This window comes from Nicotiana tabacum, chromosome 8 (genome assembly GCF_000715075.1).
Source record: "Nicotiana tabacum cultivar K326 chromosome 8, ASM71507v2, whole genome shotgun sequence".
NCBI classification, from domain to species: Eukaryota; Viridiplantae; Streptophyta; class Magnoliopsida; order Solanales; family Solanaceae; genus Nicotiana; species Nicotiana tabacum.
The window spans coordinates 86,686,000-86,707,401 of NC_134087.1; the positions used below are offsets into that span (position 1 = coordinate 86,686,000).

Consider the following 21,402-nt stretch of genomic DNA (forward strand, 5'->3'; position numbering starts at 1 on the left):
TGTTAAAACTAAAAGGCAGACACAGTCAAAAAATGATCACAACTAGATACAGGTGTCTGATTAAGCCAAGTAAAAAGGTTCAATAAACATTTAGCTTTAAGAGCATGGTTTGGAGTCGATATCCCATCAAAACATCTGATATTCCTTTTAGAAGCGGGGACCAAAAGCCAAGTTTTTTTGATAGATTTGCCAACTCTCCAAGAGCACCAGCTTTCGTAGGCCTCTTTAATACTATTAGGCATGACCCAGGCTAGTCCAAAAATTGAGAAAAACATACTCCACAAATCTGCTGCAACTGCACAAGGGAGAAAAAGATGCCTCACACTCTCTGCCTTCATCTAACACATGTAGCACCTATTCACTATGTAGATGTTTCTTCAACTTAGATTATCTTGAGTGAGACATGCTTCATATAAGGTTATACAAGTGAAGCCAATTACTTTAGGTGGAAGTTTAGTTATCCAGATGAGTTTCCATGGCCAGTTGTCAATCAACACCTTGTTCGAGCACAAATGTGCATAACCTTTCTTTACCGTCTATATCCCATCATGTTGGCCATCCCATAATAGTTTGTCTCTCTCCTGAGGTTTGATAGAGACCCCTGCTAGCTTAGATTGAAGCTCCAGATAGTCGTTTAGCTCCCAGTCCTGTAAGTTTCTCCTTGTTTGTAGGTCCCATGAGTTTTTGTGCCATATTGTAAGTTTCTCCTTGTTTGTAGGTCCCATGAGTTGTTGTGCCATATTTGACCCACTGTGGAGTTTTGATTGCTAGCTATGAGATATAAATTTGGGTAGTCTTCTTTCAGAGTCTGGTTCTCTAACCACTTATCCTTCCAGAATGATACATGTGCTCCATTGCCTAGCTTTATCGAACAGTTGAGTTGGAATTCACCTCGTAGGCTTGAGATATGCTTCTAGGGACCAGTGTCATGTGGTAACCTGCTCTGTTTGGTGCACCATTGACTCCACACCTCATACTTTGCCATGATCACATCTTTCCACATCACAGTGTTCTCAATGTTGTACCTCCAATGTCACTTCATTAGAATGCTCTTGTTGTGCAATGCTAGGTCTTTTATGCCCAATCCTCCATGCTCCTTTGGCAGAATCACTCTTGGCCATTTCACCAGATGAAATTTGTTGTTTTGACCATTCCCTTCCCACTGAGTTTATTCTAATTTTGTCTAGCCTTTTCTGCACCCTGGCTGGTATTGGAAATAGGGACATGAAGTATATTGGTAGGTTGTCCAGGACACTGTTAACGAGTGTTATTCTGCCCCTAGTGAAAGATACTGTATTTGCCAAGTTTCAAGCTTTTTTTCAAATTTCTCTACTATCTCATTCCAGATATCTGGTGACTTGACTTTGGCTCCAAGTGGTAGACCCAATTATGTTGTGGGAAAAGATCCCACATTGCAACCCATTAGCTCTGCTAGCTCCTCCATATTTGGGACTGTGTTTACGGGGTAAATAGTGCTCTTGAATCTGTTCATGTGGAGGCCGGATATAGCTTCAAAAATCATGAGTGTGAGATTAAGATAGAGCACTTGCGACCTATCAGCTCCACAGAAAATAAGCGTGTCATTTGCATACAAGAGATGAGAGACACTAATTGAGTTCCCAACAGAACTTTCCACCTTGAAACCCTCCAACCAGTGTATTTGGTTTGCTTTGTCAAGCATTTTGCTAAGGCCTTCCATTGCCAAAATGAACAAAAAGGGTGAGAGATGATCCCCTTGTCTCAATCCTTTCTGTGAGGAGAAGAACCAATAGGACCTCCATTAACAAGGACTGAACACTTCACAGTTGTTACACAAAACTTGATCCACCTGATCCAACCTGCACCAAACCCCATCTTCCTAAGTATATTGAATAGGTAAGACCAGTTTAGCTGGTCAAAGGCCTTTTCAATATCAAGTTTGAAAAGGAGACGTGGCTTCCCTGATTTTTGTCTCCAGACTAGTGCCTCATTAGCAATTAGTGCAACATCAGTGATTTGTCTTGTTTTGATGAATGCATTTTGATGCCCTGAGACAAGCTTCCCAATCACTCTTTTCAGCCTTTCTGCTAGGATTTTGGAGGCAATCTTGTATACACTTTCAATGAAGCTGATAGGTCTATAGTCCTTTCTATTGCACCTTTCTTCTTGGGAATCAGTGCAATAAAAGAGGTGTTGCATGACCTGGCCATCTGGTCATTCTGGTGAAAGTGTTGGAGTGCTCCCATAATATCTTCTTTAATTATCTCCCATGATTTCTGATAAAATGCCATGGTGTAACCATCTGGACCGGGAGCTTTGTCTGGAGCACACTCTTTAATGACTGCTATAACCTCCTCTTCTGTAAATGTTCTCTCCAGCCACACTTTTTCTTCCCCTGTGATTGTTGCAACATCATCAAACCTTGTTGTAGGTCTCCAATTCTCATTTTCTGTGTAGAGTTGCTGATAGAAACTAAGAATTTCACCCTTGATGAGACCTTTGTCTTCTATAATTTCATCCCCTACTTTGAGTCTGTCAATTTCATTTGATCTTCTGTTGGAATTAGCCATTTTTCTGAAAAAACTTTGTGTTCCTATCGCCTTCTTTGAGCCACATGCATCTTGATTTTTGCCTCCATGATACTTCTTCTGCTTTGGCCATTTCTACCTTCAGTGTTCTGTTGCAACGTGAGAAGGTCTTCTAGTGCTTTTCTTTTCTTAAGCCTTATCAATCCCAATTCCTCCTTATTCCAGATGGTAAGATCTTTTTTGAGTAGCTAGAATTTTTGTGTAAGAATAAAGTCGGGATTGCCATTAACGTCATAGCTCTGCCACGATGCCTTGACTTTATCCATGAAGCCCTCCATCCCCAACCACATGTTCTTAAATTTAAAGTAAGAAAGGTTAGTGTTCCAGTCACCACATTCTAGCATGAGTGGAATGTGATTAGAGATGACATTAGGGAGAGCAATCTGATTGATTTTGCTGAAGGAATCATTCCATTCATTTGAGATAAAAAATCTATCTATTCTAGATGCTTGAATGGTGTCCTCCCCTCCAGTCCATGTGTAAAAAGCCCCCTGCAAAGGAAGATCCACCAAGCAAAGATCCTGAATTACATTTGAAAATTTTCGCATGGCCCCGGATCTTCTCACACAATTTAGTCTCTCATTTTCGAATCTACATACATTAAAATTACCCCATATCACCCATTAATCAGGCCAAATCCCTCTTATGGCTCCAAGTTCATTCCACAACTCTTCCCTTTCAATGTTAGTGTGGGGCCCATAGACGCCTGTAAAGCACCAACAGAAAACCTCATTTAGACTTTCCAACATACAAGAGAGAGAGTAAATCCCCTGCTGTATTTGAGAGCAATTCCACTATCTTTTATCCCACATGATGATCCCACCCCTAGTACCATTGGCTTTGAGTTCAGCCCAATCAACCCATCTGTTTCCCCAAATCTGCCTGGCTAAGAATCTGTTCCACTCTTCTAATTTAGTTTCTTGAAAACAGAGAACATCTGGTTTCCACTCACTGATTAATGATTTAAGAGTGTCCCTCTTCCCATTGTTATTCAACCCCCTTATGTTCCAACTCAAAATCTATTGGTATTTCCTACCCATGTTCTTCTTCTCAACCCCATCATAATTCAACTGAGCAGATGATCAATCTCTTGACTTCAGTTTCTCCCTTCGTCTTCTTTGTTTGCTTGCACTTATCCCTTGCTTTATTGATTACCAGTTGTTCTTGTCTTCTTTGTTCCATTCTCATAATCATGTCGAAGATTTCATGCTCAAAACCCTTTACGTTAATTCCAAACACCTTGCATGCTTTCCCCATCACCAATTTAGTCCACTTGGATATTTCAATTAAAAGGATTCTGAATTCTTTAGTCTACAGAGTCGTACCATGGGAGAGATGGAGAGTCGCTGAAATAGAGAGAAGAATGAGCAGAATCAGTGTCACTTACCAATGGTGAAGTGATCCCCATAGTTGGCCCAGGTAGAAGAAGAGGGTAACTCCTTTCCTCTGCTTCATCATCCGCTTCTAAGTGTTGTTCTGTATCTTTTGGTTGGTGAAAACTTGACGAGGATTGATATGAGGAGTGGGTATATAATAGGTTAGCTATGGGTTGGTGTAGTGGTAATTGGGCCTTTATATTTCCAAATTTGTTTGGGCCTTTTATAAACAAATTTCTCCTTTCCCTTTCCCCTGTTTTTTGGACTTTTAGAATAGTATGCCTGGTCCAAACTTTTCGTACCCAAAGGCCCAGCATTATTCGGCTTAAATGAAAATTGAATCGGCATCGGTTCTTTGCAAAAGTTGTCCATCAATTTTGAATCCCTGCTAGGTCTGATCCCCACATGATCCTCCACATGCTTGTCAACAGACTTGACAATAGGTTTGGTAGGGTTCGAGATGTCCTTTCCCTCTGGTAAGATTGCTATTTCATATCTCCAATCACCCACTTCTACCTCCACCTTGCTTGGAATCTCTAACAGCGATTCTTTCACGTAGATTCGTGCCCATATCAAATTGGTTCTTGATTTTGTATCCATGTTAATTCCAACAAAGCCTCCACATAATTCCCCGATAGACCGAAAGGTGCTTTCTGACCAGACATGTAACGGGGATACCAAAGGCTCTAACCCATTTTTGATTGAGCGTGGCTTTGCCATGTTAGACCCAGTCACCGGCGACCACCATTTAAGTGATAATTTTCTTCCATTCCAAAACCACTCTCCTGCTTTAACTCTCTCGGCGTCCTGTTGTGATGGCAGCCGAAAAAAGAATTGATTGTGGGTTAGACTTGTTACACTGATTCCTGCTGTGACTTGCCATCTCTTAACGAACCAGTTCCGTAACACCTCTGGTGATGGTAAAGGACTGAATGGGTCGTTGAGAGTACCAATTAGGACAGTAGACAAAAAAATTTGAGTGTTGTTGCTTGCTTCTGGTATAATTTTGACCATATTATCCTCCACCACAGCTTTCCCTCTTGAACCTTGTTCTGTCCAATCTTCCTTGCTAGCAGCTTCAAAGTATGATACTTCTGGCTTAGTGCGACGATGTATGGTGATGCAATGATTACCCAAAATTTGCAGAATTTTTCCTGCTATATCTCTCCATCCAGTATTATACCCCTCTTCTGGAATTATCACCCATGATTTCTTATCCCCTAGCCATGCTTCAATCCTTACAAAACGACCATAGCGATTGAAGTTCTGATATACTCTATAGGTGTAAGCTTGAATCTTTCGCCCCCAACGTCTGCATAAATCACATGTACCCATTGAAGCTTGTTCAAGCTGCTTGCAGACCCATTTGAGATTATCCTCGTCGATCTTTAGGCTGCTTGTGAAGCATCGGCTGCTTTCTACTAATAAGAACCATCTGTTAACATTCAAGTTAGTGATTATTAGATCAAAAGATTTCCCTCGTGCCGAGAAGGAAATCTTCTTATCCATGAAGAAAAAATCAATTGGAAAAGGGGTCGGCTATGGCCATCGGAAAGAGAAGTAAAATTGCACATTTCCCAAGTCAGAGTTTCTCTCTCCTTTTCTATGTTTGCCCAAATATTCTCTCCACTCCATTTTATATAATATGCTAAGAAGGAAACTATGTCCGAATTACTTTTCTGGTAAGACGTAAACTAGGATAATCAAAGCCTTTTGCATGTTAGCATTTCAAAGAAAAGGTAATAACAAGATAAAACCCCGGAAAATTCGGTTATAATGAGTGTAAATACTTAAATATGTAGGTCTGCGACTCTTCAAAAACATCTACTTCCTTAAACATACAAGTGTGCAACCTCTTGAAGAACATCAAGCTCCTTGCATCTTGCAAAGGATTACCAACCTCGATGGAGAAAAACTTCAGATGCCAACACAAATTTGCAGAAACTGATTACCAACGTCGACAGAGATAAACTTAAGATGCCAACACAAATTTGCAGAAACTGAAGAATCCATTTGTATTAGGAAAAAACCCGAGTGGTGCTGAAGAGATGTATCCCCTGCCAGTCATTTATGCTGCTAATGTTTCAGCTTTGACATTACGTTTAGTACAACAGTCTTGACCAGAAGCTGCATTCCATGCAAGGGATTATGCATAATTTCAAATCTTTTGAGTTCATTTGAGGAACACGCACACAAATAAATTCCCCCCAGTTCGTTAATTTGTTGGGGGGGGGGGGGTTAACTTGGTGAGGAAACAGTTGAGTTGATGTGACTGGGGAACCCATAATGCAATGCAGTTGGTAAGGTAAAAGGCATCACCTTCAAATTTCAAGATTGTAGACTGGAGTGAGATGGAGACCTCTCTTTCCTCTTACCAGCCAAACCAGAACATCTAATTAAGCCATTCTGACTTGCAAAACTATCTGAATGGCAAGAGTCTTCAATTTGATCACTGCATACAAGTTCACTAACTTCGGAAGCTTCTACACTTGCATGCTGCTTAGTGTTGGATTCACATGAAGCTTGTCTGGTGATGCAGAGCCATATCCTTGAAGACTCCTCAGCAATTTCACCTGACAGAGGCACATGCCATGATCCATTCTCGGATTCCTGAGATAGACATAAAATAATATATGAGATGTAAAAATCCAAAGACTAACAATACCGGAACATTATTACATTAATTGGAAACTCAAAATATAGATAGAAAAATATACTACTAAATAACTTGAGCTAACTGCTCGTGAAGTAAAACTAGAAATTAATCAATAGGTCATATTAGATCATTTTTCATTACCAATCCATACAATATTAAGTTATGTCATCCAGAAATTGTCATCCAATATAGTATAAGATGCAAGTTAAGGTAAGAGATCAAACTCCGCAAGAATTGATAGAAGTATTAATGCACTTAGGTAGGTCTCAATATTTAAAGACATATTGATCATCTCAACTCACCACTCGGCAACAAAGAAATACGTCACATTTTTTCTTTTATTATAAAAAGGCAGCCTGGTGCATGAAGCATCCCACGTTCACACAGGATCCGGGGAAGGGCTGTCCACCAAGGGATGTAATGTAGGCAGCCACCTGCAAGCATCAGTAGTTGATTCCACGGCTCGAACCCGTGACCTATAAGTCACACGGAGACAACTTTACCACTGTTCCAAAGCTCCCCTTCATTTTTATATTTTTTTATAAAGACACGAGAGAACTGTATAAATTCATCTACATTACCCCTTTTAAACCACTCCAATAAGCATAAATCATGTTAATAAAGTTAGCTGGATCATGGGCACTGAGAGCCTATATCTATAACAAATAGATATTTCTCTTAGTTTGTCATCTGGCCTTAAGAATGAGATGAAACCCAGCTTGCTGCGTTTATTCTCTTTCCCTAGACACCGGGAAAATAAAAGAAAATGTATATTTAACATTAAGTGAAAAATAGGAGACACGAATAAAAGACATAATTGAGATGCTGACAGTCACCTTTGTATAGATTACTATGTATAAAGAACAAGAAACATCAGTCAAGGAAAGAACACAGTTTAATAGCAAATGAGAACAAGATAGAATACCTGAATGACAACAGAATATGTGGGTGGCATCAGAAGCTTAGGTTCCCCTTTAACAAAAGTGTACTTGACCTACAAAATTACCAAGACACATCAACTTGTCAAAATAATTTATTTTTTTCCCAGAGAAACAGAGCGTCACATTATCATAATTATGAAACATCATCTAATCAAATACCCACTAATTATAAGAATCATAGCATAAAACAGACAAATTTTGAAAGAAAGAGATAGCCAAGATAGAGATGGACTAACATAAAATAGTCATAAATAAATGAATGAGCGCCTGAACATTTTTTGAAGTCTTTATAACATAGGTAAGACCATAACTGACCCTCATCCATATTGTCAATGGCCCATTACAAAACTTACGAGGATCAAGTATTCACATACTTCATATCAAGCCAAATTTGGTTCAATCCATCCAAAAGGGTGATAGTGAAGATAGAGAGGAACTAATTTAGTTTAGGTTGGTTGATTAATGAGATAAAATAATACTGAAACAAGGATTGCAACTCACAGGAACATCAACAGCATGACCGGCATAAGATCACAAGTTAATAGACCAATTTACATCGAGTTTTTTCTTATCGAGGCGGTGTCCAGACCAGCTTTTGCACAATAAATATGGATCAAAATTAATTGGATCAAATAACTAATGTCTTCCTATAGCTTAATCATGCCACTGAATAAAGCTCTTTGTTGACTTGATCTACCATGATGAATTACATAAACTTAACATTTTCGATGAAGAGGAAAAACGGAAATGCAAGGCACCAAGAAATAAATTTTCTGATTGATTTCATTTGTCCCTGAAACAATAGACAACCAATTGTTTCTGCCATTGAAGGGCTTGAGATGAATCTAATAACCTGATAGAATTTTTAATCCAAGAACACAAGGGATTTAAAGCCTGTCTATTACATATCAATTGATAGCATTATTCCAAAAGAAGAAGAAGAAAATAAAATATAATGAGTACATCATCCAAATCCTATCAATTTTCACATTCAATCTATCATCTGAACAATGGATCTCAATTGAAGGAAAAATATGAATACAAAAGTTACAGGACATAAATTAACTTTTAAGAATCCATAAAAACATAAAATGAGTATAAAGAATGAAATTAATATTTGGAAGAATAAATTCTTTAAGCAATTGAACCTGATGTCTTTCTTTCCATATGGCAAAAAAGCTACTCCCCAGGAGCTCAAAAATATGATCTCTCATTTCATCATTTGTCAGGAGCAAACACTTACGTTTCACTGCTGCATAAAGCCAGTACCTATATCATATTGCAGTACGTCAGATAGCATAGGGTTTTTTTTTGGTGGTAATAACTGTAAATATTACCATACAAACAAATTCAAGTTCCGTACACCATATATAAAGTAGATTTACTGAGAATGCTATAGGAAAATAATATACAACAATCAAATGGACAAGAAGAAACAAGGTATTTTCTCAATTCCCAGGTAAAAAACTAAGTATTGCATATTATCACAGGAGGCACAAGAAAAGCTAGACAAATGAGGACTACAAGAGGTCTCAACAATGTAAAAAGGTGAAGGAAATCAATGTGATATAAAATTGCTAAATTCAACTTTTCGTTGATCATTAGAATATTTTAAAACAAACCTAGTGAAGAGGGGAGAAGAGAGGTCATAAAGTCTTGGGCTTTTACCAGTCATCATTGGATCCAAAGGGTGTTCCATAAAGTACTTTTTCATTTATCCACTCTTCAAGCAACTCTCTATAGCAAGCATTCTGAAGAAGTGCGCGAAGACGCTTCTTATGTAATACAACCAGTGGCCACTTGTTGCTTCTGCTATGCAATTCTTTCACAACAGTAACAAGCTGCTCTATTGCAATACATGATGGAATATGAGTCAAAATGCTGTTTTAAAAACATTAAATTGAAGAACCAAATGAAATGTCAGTAAATAGCAAACTTAATAATTACAACCTGTGCAATACTAAATCCACCCTCAGCAAAGTTCTGCTGATAGAGCCCAACATTTGCTGCATCCACCACAGCATCATATTCTGAATGCTGTTCCAACCAGTCCTAAGCAATTCAAGGAGAAGTTAGGAGAAAACTCAGAGAATACGTGAAAGACACAGCATATATGTCACATTTGAATAGAATCGTTGTGGTAAATCACTTACAAAGAAAAAGAAAAAATAACTTCCTCACCTGAAATTCCTTAAAATTAGAATGAACTTCCCTTTCCATAGCCAAAGAAGCGACTGCCTCCGCAAATCTTTCTGTCTCTGCTTTGTCAATATCAACACAAACCAACTGTTCTCGACAAGTTAGACACCTCCCATCTGGAGCTATTCGGGACCTCTGTACAGTCCATTTACCCTTTCCAAGCCATCCACGACCGTGCCACCCCCCTCCATTTTGTAAAATTGCTTCTTTCACCTGACCCATGTCCCAGTCGGATAACCCCACCTTAGCTGCCACTTCCCCTCCAAACCAACTATGTATGATTTCTGCTGCTGACTCACTTACACTCCTAACTGACATTCTCAGTTTATGTAAATACTGATAGACCTTCTCTTCCCTTTCTTTCTCCACACTCACCTGAAAGAAGGTAAAAGTACAATCAACAAACTATGCCTCAATCCCAAATAGTTGGAGACAGCATTATGAATCCTATAACTATTCCGCTCTATTAGCCCCCATTTCATTCCTATACCGAATAATTTGAAGGTTAGTACAAACGTTAAACAAAAATCAGCATATTACAACTTACTAAACTATTGACCGGTGTATAAGTTCCGCTTTCCCACAAAACAAAAACATGGTACATTCTTTTAGTTGAGTACTATCCCAGAGATCTTAATAGATAGCAAAACCAATAGAACAAAAGTTTTGACAAATGTCAAATGCAAAGCAATGCAAAACTAGTCTGGATTAGCTATATGGATCATGTTTAACCATTCCGCTCTATTCAGGCCCATCTATTCCAATATGTAATAACTTGGAAGATAAAAGTACAAACATAAAATAAAAATCTGCATATTACAATTCATTGAACCATCAATCAGTGTACCTATTAGTCTTTTCCACAAACAAAATACATGGTGCAAGAAGACTATATCTTGAACCACCATCTAAACAAACTACAACATGAAATTACCAAAACGCTCATTAATTAGCTAATTAGCAATAACTAGGAAAATATAGAAACAAAGAAAGAACTCACTTTTAACAAACCAACAAGCTCAGCTTCCTCAAGTTGCAACCCAATAGACCTCATGTGATCTTCAACTTGATAGGCCTTATCAGCCTCACCCATCTTACAATAACAAAACAAAGTCGGCCCATAAGTCCTTAACTTCCCACAATTCCCCATTCCTTTAGCTAACTCAAACGCTTTATCACCATCATCAGTTGCAGCCGCAAGCCTAGCAACTGCCGTGACAGTAGCCTCATTGGGGGTTACATTGCTCGAAACCATATGATCAAAGATTCGAAACCCGAATTCGATAGCGGGTTTTTTCGTTGATGGGTCTGAAACAGCGTTGGAGCAGATATAAAGAAAAGAGTTGAAGTGGTTATTGGAAAAGCGGATTGTTGAAAGAGCAGATTCGTATAAGGAGATGGCAGTTGAAAGATCTTTGGTTTTTGAACAGTTGTCTAGGTTTAAGCGAAATTGGACTTCTGGGGTTGGGTTTTTCTTCTTCTTTTTGGCTTTGTCCATTTTTTCCGGTAGTGCACGGCTGCGACGGCGGAGGTAATAGACCTGGGAATGGAGCTATTGTTTTGGGTTTTGGGTTAATGTGAAGGTTTAGTTCCTTCTCTTTTACTTTTTAACTTTTTGTAAACCCAGCAAAAATCCCAATTTTTTTTTTAATATTGGAGTAAGACTTATTTATTGTATTGTAATTGTATTTTTTTTTTTTTTTGTAATAAATGTGAAATATTTACCATTAACAATCAATGTTTACAAACTCTCAAGCACCTATGTTTGCTACCTCCGTCTCAAGGTGCTACATCCAGGCCAACCAACAAGAAAACAGTAACTAACTCATTACTCTATTCTAATACAGCCTCCTGCTCTAATCAAGCTAATAGAAGCAATAAAATTAGAATCAGTACCTAACCAACTAATAACGGCTTTAATAGCTTTTATTCCCATATTCTATATCTATACAGTTGCTATATAACATTCTTGCTTGCCATGTATGATTACCCCCATATGGCTGCAACCACTTCTCTCTTCATCTTCGCCATCTCCTCGTCTTTTTCAACTGCAGCTGTTGTGTGACCCCTTTGTTGGCTATATTGTTTATCCATAAAATAATACAGTTGAATTTATAGCATGGTTTATAAACAAGCGAATTAATTTGATCCGATAAATAAATGAAATAAAACGCAAGACTTGGCATTGAAATCGAGATAAAATAGTAGATAGCTTGGCTCCGGAAGCAACGCTTCCGAAAGCAGCAATAAAAATGTCGTTAGACAAAAAATAAAGTATTATTTAGCTTGGAATAATGTGTAGGATAAGTTTGTCATAATTTTTGTGTCCTTACAATTGTTGTTGAAGTCACTATTTATAGTTATACATAGGGAACAAGGTCCTAGGATCAAGCCCCTCTTAAATGACAATAATGGGGGTTACTGATAAATATGTAACGGCATGTCATAAATGCTAAAATTCTCTGTAACGGATGTATATTTTATACTGACTAATATTCTTCATTTAATGACATCTGGTGACAAGTATTTGTTTGCTCTCGTTGATAATGTTCCCTTTAGGGTCTACTTGATGCCAACCGAAACGGTTGTTCTCGGTCTTGGTTTCCACTCGCTTCATCTTTCGTCTGTCCCCGGTTCCACGTGTCACTCTGTCATTTGAGTATCTAATGTGAACCAATTTTACCCTATACAAATAGTCTCACTGCTTTCCGTGGCACATCTTTGTGTCATCGGGAAGTTGGTGAAGATTCTTTTCTTGGTGGGAAATTTTCTGAGCCCTTCTGAAAAGTTTCTGACGCTTGATAAGATACACGTCTCTTCGCATTTAATACCCCGAACATGTGTTACTCCATGATTTAGCAATATTTTCGCCAGTTCTCGAGCTAATCATGACTACCATTTTAACCGCCTATTCCTTTACTTATACGCTTCATTCTTCTTCTTTTACACTTAACAGTTTTACAATCTCTCTCAACTTCTTTGCATTCAACTCTTTACTGCTTTCATACTTCTTTGATCTTCTTCAAAGAACTCTTATCACCTTATGCTGATCATGACTTCTTTCACTAACTCTTCCAAGAACTTCGGTCTTCTCTTCGATGAGGATCCGAAGAAGAGCAAAGACAAACAAATCGACGATGAGGCTGACCCTCATATGGTGACACCATCATCCCCAAACATCTCAACACAATCAAGGACGTCGAAGAGAAGTTCCCTTCTTCAAATTCCCACACTTAGGTTGTTCGCAAGTATCCTTCTTCTATTCGCCCTTCCAGCATTCCTGTTGTAACTGAGGACTGGGATTGCCATGACCTGAACATTATTGCTCTCGGTCTGGTGGAGCGAGTAACCTTCACTAAGAAGGGCTTCACGTACGTTTATATGTACCCATTCACTTTGCGTGCATTTTCTTTAAGTGGGGGACTTGACCGCGTGGTTTTGGAGCCGTGCTGCTGATACCAGGTTTGTTTGGCACAGGTAGGCCCTTTGGTGTGGCGAACGGTGTCCTATCTGCGCTGGCTGTGCCAGGAAACGAAGGAGGAGCTCACCTTGGCCGTATGATGAGTCTCTACTCCCCTAAAATTTTCTGTGGGAGAGTAAAATTTCAGAAAACGTGGCCACCATGCTTTGTTCACCAGCATGGACGACGACAACGATCGTAGGTGGATAGAGCGATTTGTTGTTATTGCCACCAGGGAGATCATCCCGGCCACAACTCCATTCTTCCCTGAGTCCTGGACTCGTACCCGTAAGTTTAATGTCTATCTCTTTTTTTCTAAAAAAAGGTTGTTTCATGTTGTTGATGATCGTTCTCCTTTCATTATTTCAGCAACTCGGTGGACACCACCAATCGTTGAAGGCCTGGACCGATGGGTTTAGAAGATTCTGGACATCATCACGCCTGAGACCCGCTAGTGGAAAGAGTTGGCCCCCAAATATGGATGGAGGGCCAAGAATCATGGTAAGTTGACTCGTAAAATTGATTCTGCCTTCATTTCATCTTTGTACATAAAAAAATTGGTTAACCTCACCTTTTTGTTTGATTCAAGTCTTCCGCAGGGCTTTATTACCATCCCCGAGGAGGACATTTTGATTATTCTGTAGAGGCTACAAGGTTGTTGTAGGAGGCTCTCACCCAAACAGGCACCATCGGATTTGCTACCGGTACAAGTGCTTCCTCTCAGAGTCCCCGGCCAGAGAACAAGCAACCAAAAAGGTGGAGTTCTTCCTCGGTCGAGGGCAAGAACAACAAAAGTGAAGAAAGTCGCACCCGAGCTAGCCGCAGCCAGTATGGTTATTGACGATGATGGAGAAACTAGTGATGAAGGAGCTTCCCTACAAAGGAGACAAGACCTTCATTAGCTCAACAGAATGCTCAATCTGAAGAGCTTATAACCCCAACCGAGGACGATGCCCAAGCGCTCTAGAGAATTTGACTTGGTGAAGAATGCCAATTCTCCTTTTCTGATCCCAGTTGCTGCTCCCGGTACTATGAAGCTGAGTACCGGGTCTCTTCCTCCTTCGGTTGGTGAGCAACCAATAAACAGTACTGCATCTTCCGCAGCTGCTTCTCAACCCACAACACCAGCAGCTTTATCTCCTTCCATGCCGGCCATACCTTCAATACCAGCAACTACTACATCACCCCCATTGGCCACACATGCTCGAGAGGAGGATGTCCCTCCTCCTAGTCCCCAGACCACGGGAATTTGGGGCACAACTATCTGCCCCTTCGGCAAATCCCCAGAGGAGGAAGAGTATCTCCCTCTCGGTGTCTATTGAATGTCATCTACTCTCTTGGCCAGTGGAACTCGCCAATTATCTGATGTTGCTGGCTTTAGAGAAGGATAAGAAGAAAATACACTCTTTTTCGGGAGAGTGTTTGTTAAATAAAGCCATGCACAATGTGGCAGCGATACTGAACTTGCTCTTTTGTTACTTATTTTTTCTAGATTTGTCATGAAGGGTATTTTAGTATTGGTATTTGTTTCGCATGACAACTTCCTTGCTTCCTAGGGCATTCAAAAGTTGATCCTTGATAAAGAAGGACTCAAATCCGAGTAGGATCAATTATTAACCGAGAAGAACTAAATCGTTGCTTGCCTCCCGGTGCTGGAAGCAAAAGCTGCTGAGGCGAGTGAGTTAGAGGCTCGGTTACAACAGAGTGAGTAGGAAGTGATGGCCCTCAGCCGAGAAGCCTCTCAGCTAAATGTACAATTTCAAGAAGCTAAGGCAAAATGAGTTGCGGTCCAAGATGCTCTACTCGCTGCTGCCGAGCGCGAATCTACCTCCATTGAGAGAGTGAATAACATGGAGGTAGCCTTGAACTCCAAAGCTAAAGAGGCTGCTACTGCTGAGGAGAAACATGCCCAGATGGAGGATAGGTATAAGAGGATCATGGAACATAATAAGGTTCATATAACCACTATCTGTGATCTTGATCTTAGCCTTAGCGCCACGAGATCCGAGCGGGATGGCCTTCTAATCGAGGTTGATAGGCCTAAATCAGAACTTCATCACCGAGCGGATTCCCTAATCATCAAAAATACACATACCATGTATAATATGAGGAGAAAAACCTTTGAAAAGACCAAGTCAGCGGTCATTAATATTGACGATGAAATTGCCAAGGTCAGAGAGCTGGAGTTAACTGCTCGAAGACGCCTCCCGGATCAGCCTGATGCAATTGACTCTTCTGATTTCAATTTCGAGTTCTCAGAGACCGAGGAGGAACTTGAAGAGAATAACGATGAAGGCCAAGATCCTGAGTCGACGGCAGATCCACCTACTTCTCCGGGGGCGCTGATGCTTCTCTTTCCCTGAGTTTTGGGGGCGATGTAGTTTAGTTTTTTGCTTTCTTTTCCTTTGTTGCTTTTTGTATTTGTGTACTTGTGCTTCTTGGAACGTTTAATAAATAAAAGTGTTTTTTTGTTTAGGCATTATGCAAAATTTATTCCTTTTGAGTCATATTAGGCAAGGTTTCAGGTGCATTTTTCCCCGATAGCATTTGTGTTCCGAACATGAACTCTTCCGGAACCGACCCTTTATTATGAGGGTTTCATAAGAAAGGGCCCTCTTATATTTATGGTGGTCTTGAAGAGGATGTCTCATGTTCATTCTAGCAGTAGCATTTGAAGTACTTGATTAACTTTCAAATGATAAATCAATTCATCGTTTGGACAAGAAACAAGACAAAAATAACAACAACAACCCAGTAAAATCCCACTAGTGGGGTCTGGGGAGGGTAGTGTGTACGCGGACCTTACCCCTACCCCTAAGGGGTAGAGAGGTTGTTTCCGAAAGACAAAGACAAAAATAAAAAGACTTTATTTTATTCCTTCTATCTTCAAAAGTATATAAGCATTCCTTTTACTGAAAGAAAAGAAATTGCCATTAAATGTGGCTAATTTGTACGACTTGTTTCTACAGGGCTAGTTGTGCAGTCCCCGTTCCCAATAAGGTATATTTATTCTTGGATCTCGTAGTCCCGATTTCTGTGGCAATCAAGTTGATGTATTCTCATATTATTCCCCTAGTGTTCGAATGTGAAGAATGCGAATTGGAGCATTAGAAGTCTTGCTCCTTTGAGAATTCCACTAGCGAATGATTGGATAATCTTTGGTTTAATAGCAAGCTTTGTTTCATGTTAGGAACTTTGCTATCAAGCCAAAGATTATCTAACCACCCCCTAATGTCTTGTAGGGAAGAGACTTGTAAATGGTTGAATAGTCATTGGTCCAGCGGCAAGTTTTGCTTCCCATTAGGAATTTGCCACCGAGCCAAAGACTATTTAACTATCTCGCAGTGGTTTGTCGTTTCGATGCCTTGTCGTTTAAAGGTCTTATTTTTGTTGATGGCGTTTCCTTTGTTGTTAGCTTTTCGTTGTTGCCTCGTTAAAAACCTTGCCAGAAAAACCCAATTGGGACAAAATTAGGCAAAGGAAAAAAGAGTGCAGCACATACTTTCAGTACAAGCAGTGCCCATCAGCAGTAATACTTTTTGAGGTGGGTCACATTCTAGTTGCTTGGAAATTTGACTCCGTCTTGGTTTTCTAGTTCATATGATCCTTTCCTGGTGACAGCTAAAACCCGGTACGGGCCTTCCTACGTCGAACCCAGCTTCCCTGCATTGAGCTTCGGGGTGTTTTGAGTCACTTTTCTTAAAACCAAGTCTCCCACTTTGAAATAATGGAGATTGGCCCTTCGATTATTGTATCTTTCCATCCTTTGTTTCTGGGCCACCATCCTTATGTACGCCAAGTCTCTGCATTCATCTAGCAGCTCCAATTTGACTAGCAATACATTATTATTTGTTTCTTTGTCCCCCCGAAAGTATCGCAAGGTCAGTTATACTACTTCTACCGGGAACGGAGCTTCTACACTGTATACGAGAGAGAAAGGCATCTGTCCCGTGCTTGATTTGGCTATCGTCCGGTATGCCCACAACACTCCCGGTAATTTTTCGAGCCATTTGCCTTTGGTTGCTTCCAACCTTTTTTTGAGGTTTTGAAGAATCACTTTATTGGTTGCTTCCGCCTGCCCATTTGCGCTTGGATGGTATGGCGAAGATGTGATTCTTTCAATCTTTAATTCTTCAAGGAATTTTATGACCTTTGAGCCTATAAAATGTGGCCTGTTGTCGTAGGCAATCTCTTTCGGTATTCCAAACTGGCAAACTATGTTTGCTTATAGGAAATCGACCACTTCGCGCTCACCGATTTTCTGGTAAGGACCTGTTTCAACCCACTTGGTAAAGTAATCAGTTAAAATTAAAATAAATCTCATCTTCCTGGGAGCCGATGGCAGCGGGCCGACTATATCCATCCCCTATTTCATGAATGGACATGGGGATAATACCGAATGCAGCAGTTCTGCCGGTTGGTGCGCTAATGGTACATGGAGTTGACACTTGTTGCACTTCTAAATGAATGCGTTAGCGCCTTGTTCCATCTAGGGCCAGTAGTATCCTGTACTAACTAATGTTAGCACCAACGAATATGCACCTGAATGATTCCCGCAAACTCCTTCATGAGCCTCTCTCATAACGTAATAATCCTCGGAGGCTCATAATCATCGGGCCAACGGGCCTTGGAATGACCTTCAGTATAATAGTCCTCTAATCCCTAGAAGTTGTAATGAGCCGATTTGATGCGGAGTGCCCGAGATTCCTTCGGGTCTTCGGGTAGCTTGCCGTGCTCAAGGTAGTCGATGATCTCATTCCTCCAGTCCCATACCAGGTTGGTTGTATTTACTTTATAATAATCGTCTACATCCAGTAACGAGTGCATAAGCCGTATGATCATACCAGAATATGATCCTTTCATTTCCGTGGACGAGCCTAGATTATCTAATGCATCAACTTATGCATTTTCTTCTCTCAGGATGTGGGTGATTGACCACTCCCTAAACCGCGCGAGCAAAGTTTGAACTTTAATCACATATTGTTGCATGCATTCCTCCTTAGTGTCGAAAATTACATATACTTGATTTACCACTAGTTGGGAATCGTATTTGATTTCAATGACCTCAGAATCTAGTCCCCGGGCCAATTCAAGTCCTGTAATCAAAGTCTCATACTCAGCTTCATTGTTAGTTAAGAGAACAATTTTTATGGCTTGCCTCGGGACTTCTCCCGAGGTCGTGATTAATTCTACCCCGAGCCTGGACCCTTTCACGTTGAAAGCTCCGTCTATGAACAAGGTCCAAACTCTTGATGTCGTTTCTGACACCATCACTGCTTCTTTTGTGGCCAAAGGCAGTAACCCGGGGCTAAAATCGGCAACAAAGACGGCCAAAACTTATGATTTGATTGCAATCCGGGGCTTATATTCGATATCAAATTCGCTAATTTCAACTACCCATTCGGCCAGGCGACCTGACAACTCAGGTTTGTGAAGGATATTCCGTAGGGAAAAAGTTGTCACAACGGCTATCGGGTGGCATTGGAAATAAGTCCTAAGCTTTCGAGCAGCGACTACGAGAGCGAATGCCAGTTTTTTAAGGTGCGGATAACGAGTTTTCGCTCCTGATAAAATTTTGCTAACATAATAGATAGGAGATTGAGTTCCTTTGTCCTCTCTGACTAGAATGGCACTTACCGCTACCTCTGCGACTGCTAATAATATTAGTAATTGTTCGCCTTCCTCCAGTTTTGATAGTAATGGAGGGCTCGACAGATACCGTTTCAGATCTTTTAGAGCTTGTTGGCATTCTGGAGTTCACTCAAAGTTGTTTTTCTTCTTCAGAAGTGAGAAGAAGTGATGAAATTTTTTCGAAGACTGAGAAATGAACGTGCTTATAGCGGCCATTCTTCCGATTAGTCTTTGGACTTCTTTCACGTTTGTCTTCGATCCCCCTTTGTGACACCTAGAAACCTAAACATTTACCATAGTTGATTCTGAACGCAGACTTTTCGGGGTTGAGCTTCATGTTGTGCTTTCTTAGGATATTGAAGGTTTCCTAGAGATGTTTCAAATATTCACCTGCATTCAAATACTTAACCAGCATATCATCTATGTATACTTTCATTCTTTTCCCTATTTGCTTTTCGAACATTTTCTTCACGAGTTTGAGCCCGAAGGATATCACATTGTAGCATATGTGCCAAAGTTCATTATGAATGAAATTTTCTCCTTATCTTTCGGGTTTATCTTAATTTTGTTGTACCCAAAATAGGCATCGAGGAAACTCATCAACTCACGTCCGGCTGTTGCATCAATCATGTGATCAATGTTTGGCAATGGAAAGGAGTCTTTTGGGCACACCTTATTTAGGTCCTTATAATCTACGCATATACGAAATTTATTATTCTTTTTTGGAACTACTACTATATTAGCTAGCCAGTTGAGATACTTTACCTCCCGGATTGAACCGATATCAAGCAATTGAGTTACCTTTTTTTAACAAACGTGTTTCTGACCTCGGCAATTGGGCGCTTTTTTTGCCTTATCAACGGGATGCTTGGGTCCAGGGTTAGCTTGTGCATGTCCACCTCTTGCGGGATACCTGTTATATCTGTGTGCGACCATGCAAAACAATCAATGTTAGTTTTAAGAAATTCAATAAATACTGACTTAAACTCGGGGTTTAGTCTTGTCCCCAAGTGGAACTTCCTCTCTAGAAACTTTTCGAACAATGCCACTTGTTCGAGTTCTTCTGCCATGGACTTGGTCGCATCCATTTCTTCCGGTACCTGGAAATATCTTGGTACTTGGTGGGATTCCGTCGGCTCCTCCTCTTTTTTCATCTTCGTTTGGTTCGGGAGCAGGCGCCGGTTCCTGTAATTGCGACACTGTGTGTTCCTTCCTTTTACTGGTGGAAACCGAGACCACGTTCGTCTCCATTACCACCGGTTGATTTCCTCTTATTTGTTTGATTCCCTCTAGAGTTAGGATTTTTAGAAGTTGGTGATATGTTGATGGTACGACCTTCATCTCATGTAGCCATAGTCTGCCAAGAATTATGTTGTAGCCCATGTCACCGTCTACTATTTCAAATAAGGTAGTCTTCATGACCCTTTCGAGGTTCGTGGGCAGCAGTATCTCCTTACGGGTTGTCACAATTGCCAAGTTGAACCCGGCGAGGAGTTTTATTGCTGGAAAAATGCTTCCTGTTAGCTTGGCTTGCTCCAACACTCTCTATTGAATGATGTTGGCTAAACTTCCTAGGCCCACTAAAACACATTTAATTTTAAAATCTAGAATGTTAAGAGAAATTACTAGGGCACCGTTGTGAGGAAGCAGAAGTCTATTGGCGTCCTCTTCTATGAAAATGATGTCGTCCTCGCGACTTCTCGGAGTCTTTTGCTGTGGGAAACCGATGCTTTTGTCTTTTTGCTACCAATTAGGTTACACCGTTGATCTCATTTCCCTCGAAAATCATGTTGATGGTTAGCTTGGGAGGGTCTTCACCCATCTTCGAGGTCTCTGCTTTATCCCGGATGCGGCCGTAATTGTTCTTAGCCCGGTCACTTAAGAATTCTCTGAGATGGTCATTTTTCAACAACATCACCACTTCCTCGCGCAGATGTCGGCAGACCCCAGTCCAGTGGCCGTTAGTCCCATGATATTCGCACCATAGATGAGGATCCCTTTGGCTAGGATCAGATCTTATCGGCCTCGAGAACCGCGTTTCCTTGATGTTCCTCATTGCCAACACCACCTCCACTACGCTGACATTGAAATTGTACTAGGACAACCTGGGATAGGTGGAATCTCGGGAACTCGATTCCTCTTTGTCTTGCAATGACTTGTTATTCCATCCGGGGTCAATTCTTCTATCTGAATCAAACTTATCCGCCGATCGGAACCCTCTGTCGCGTCCTTCAGCCCTTTCATAGGGAAAAAACCTGCCCTTAGAAGATCGCTGATCAATATCAAAATCATCCTTTGATTTATCCCTGTTGTCACGACCCGATTCTCCCTCCTCAAGGTTTCGTGATGGTACCTAGTCTCTACGACTAGGTAAGACTAACATTTGCGGAATAAGGAAAAATGAAAACAAAAATTTAACAACTAACTACTACAAATAATTAAATAACTGATAGAAATGCCATTCAGAATGTACAATAACCAGCACTCGAGCAATACACAATATCCCAAAACCCGAAACATCATAAGTCACAAGCTACAGAAGAAAAAAACTAGTATCTCTATACACCATAGT

The 21,402-nt window shown here is 40.4% G+C and overlaps 2 protein-coding genes across 4 annotated transcripts; both read right to left on the minus strand.

The window, feature by feature from the left end:
• Window positions 1–24: 24 nt before the first annotated feature.
• LOC107768886 (proteinaceous RNase P 2-like) lies at window positions 25–11,669 on the minus strand. Of its 3 annotated transcripts, none has more exons than XM_075219462.1 (8): window positions 10,740–11,669; window positions 9,722–10,114; window positions 9,491–9,592; window positions 9,209–9,381; window positions 8,689–8,809; window positions 7,525–7,593; window positions 6,263–6,553; window positions 25–5,378 (listed from the first exon to the last, which is right to left on the minus strand). In XM_075219462.1, exons 1-7 carry the CDS (start codon window positions 11,235–11,237, stop codon window positions 6,272–6,274), a joined length of 1,638 nt encoding a protein of 545 aa, XP_075075563.1. In that variant the 5' UTR covers window positions 11,238–11,669; the 3' UTR covers window positions 25–5,378; window positions 6,263–6,271. The 3 variants fall into 3 exon arrangements, with proteins under 3 accessions (XP_075075563.1, XP_016443538.1, XP_016443537.1); XM_016588052.2 differs by having other exon boundaries at window positions 25–295; window positions 10,740–11,668; XM_016588051.2 differs by lacking the exon at window positions 25–5,378 and adding an exon at window positions 5,710–6,070 and having other exon boundaries at window positions 10,740–11,667.
• Window positions 1,388–1,699, minus strand: LOC142163202 (uncharacterized). The gene has a single exon (XM_075220462.1). The coding sequence runs from the start codon at window positions 1,697–1,699 to the stop codon at window positions 1,388–1,390; it is 312 nt and encodes a 103-aa protein (XP_075076563.1).
• Window positions 11,670–21,402: the final 9,733 nt, after the last annotated feature.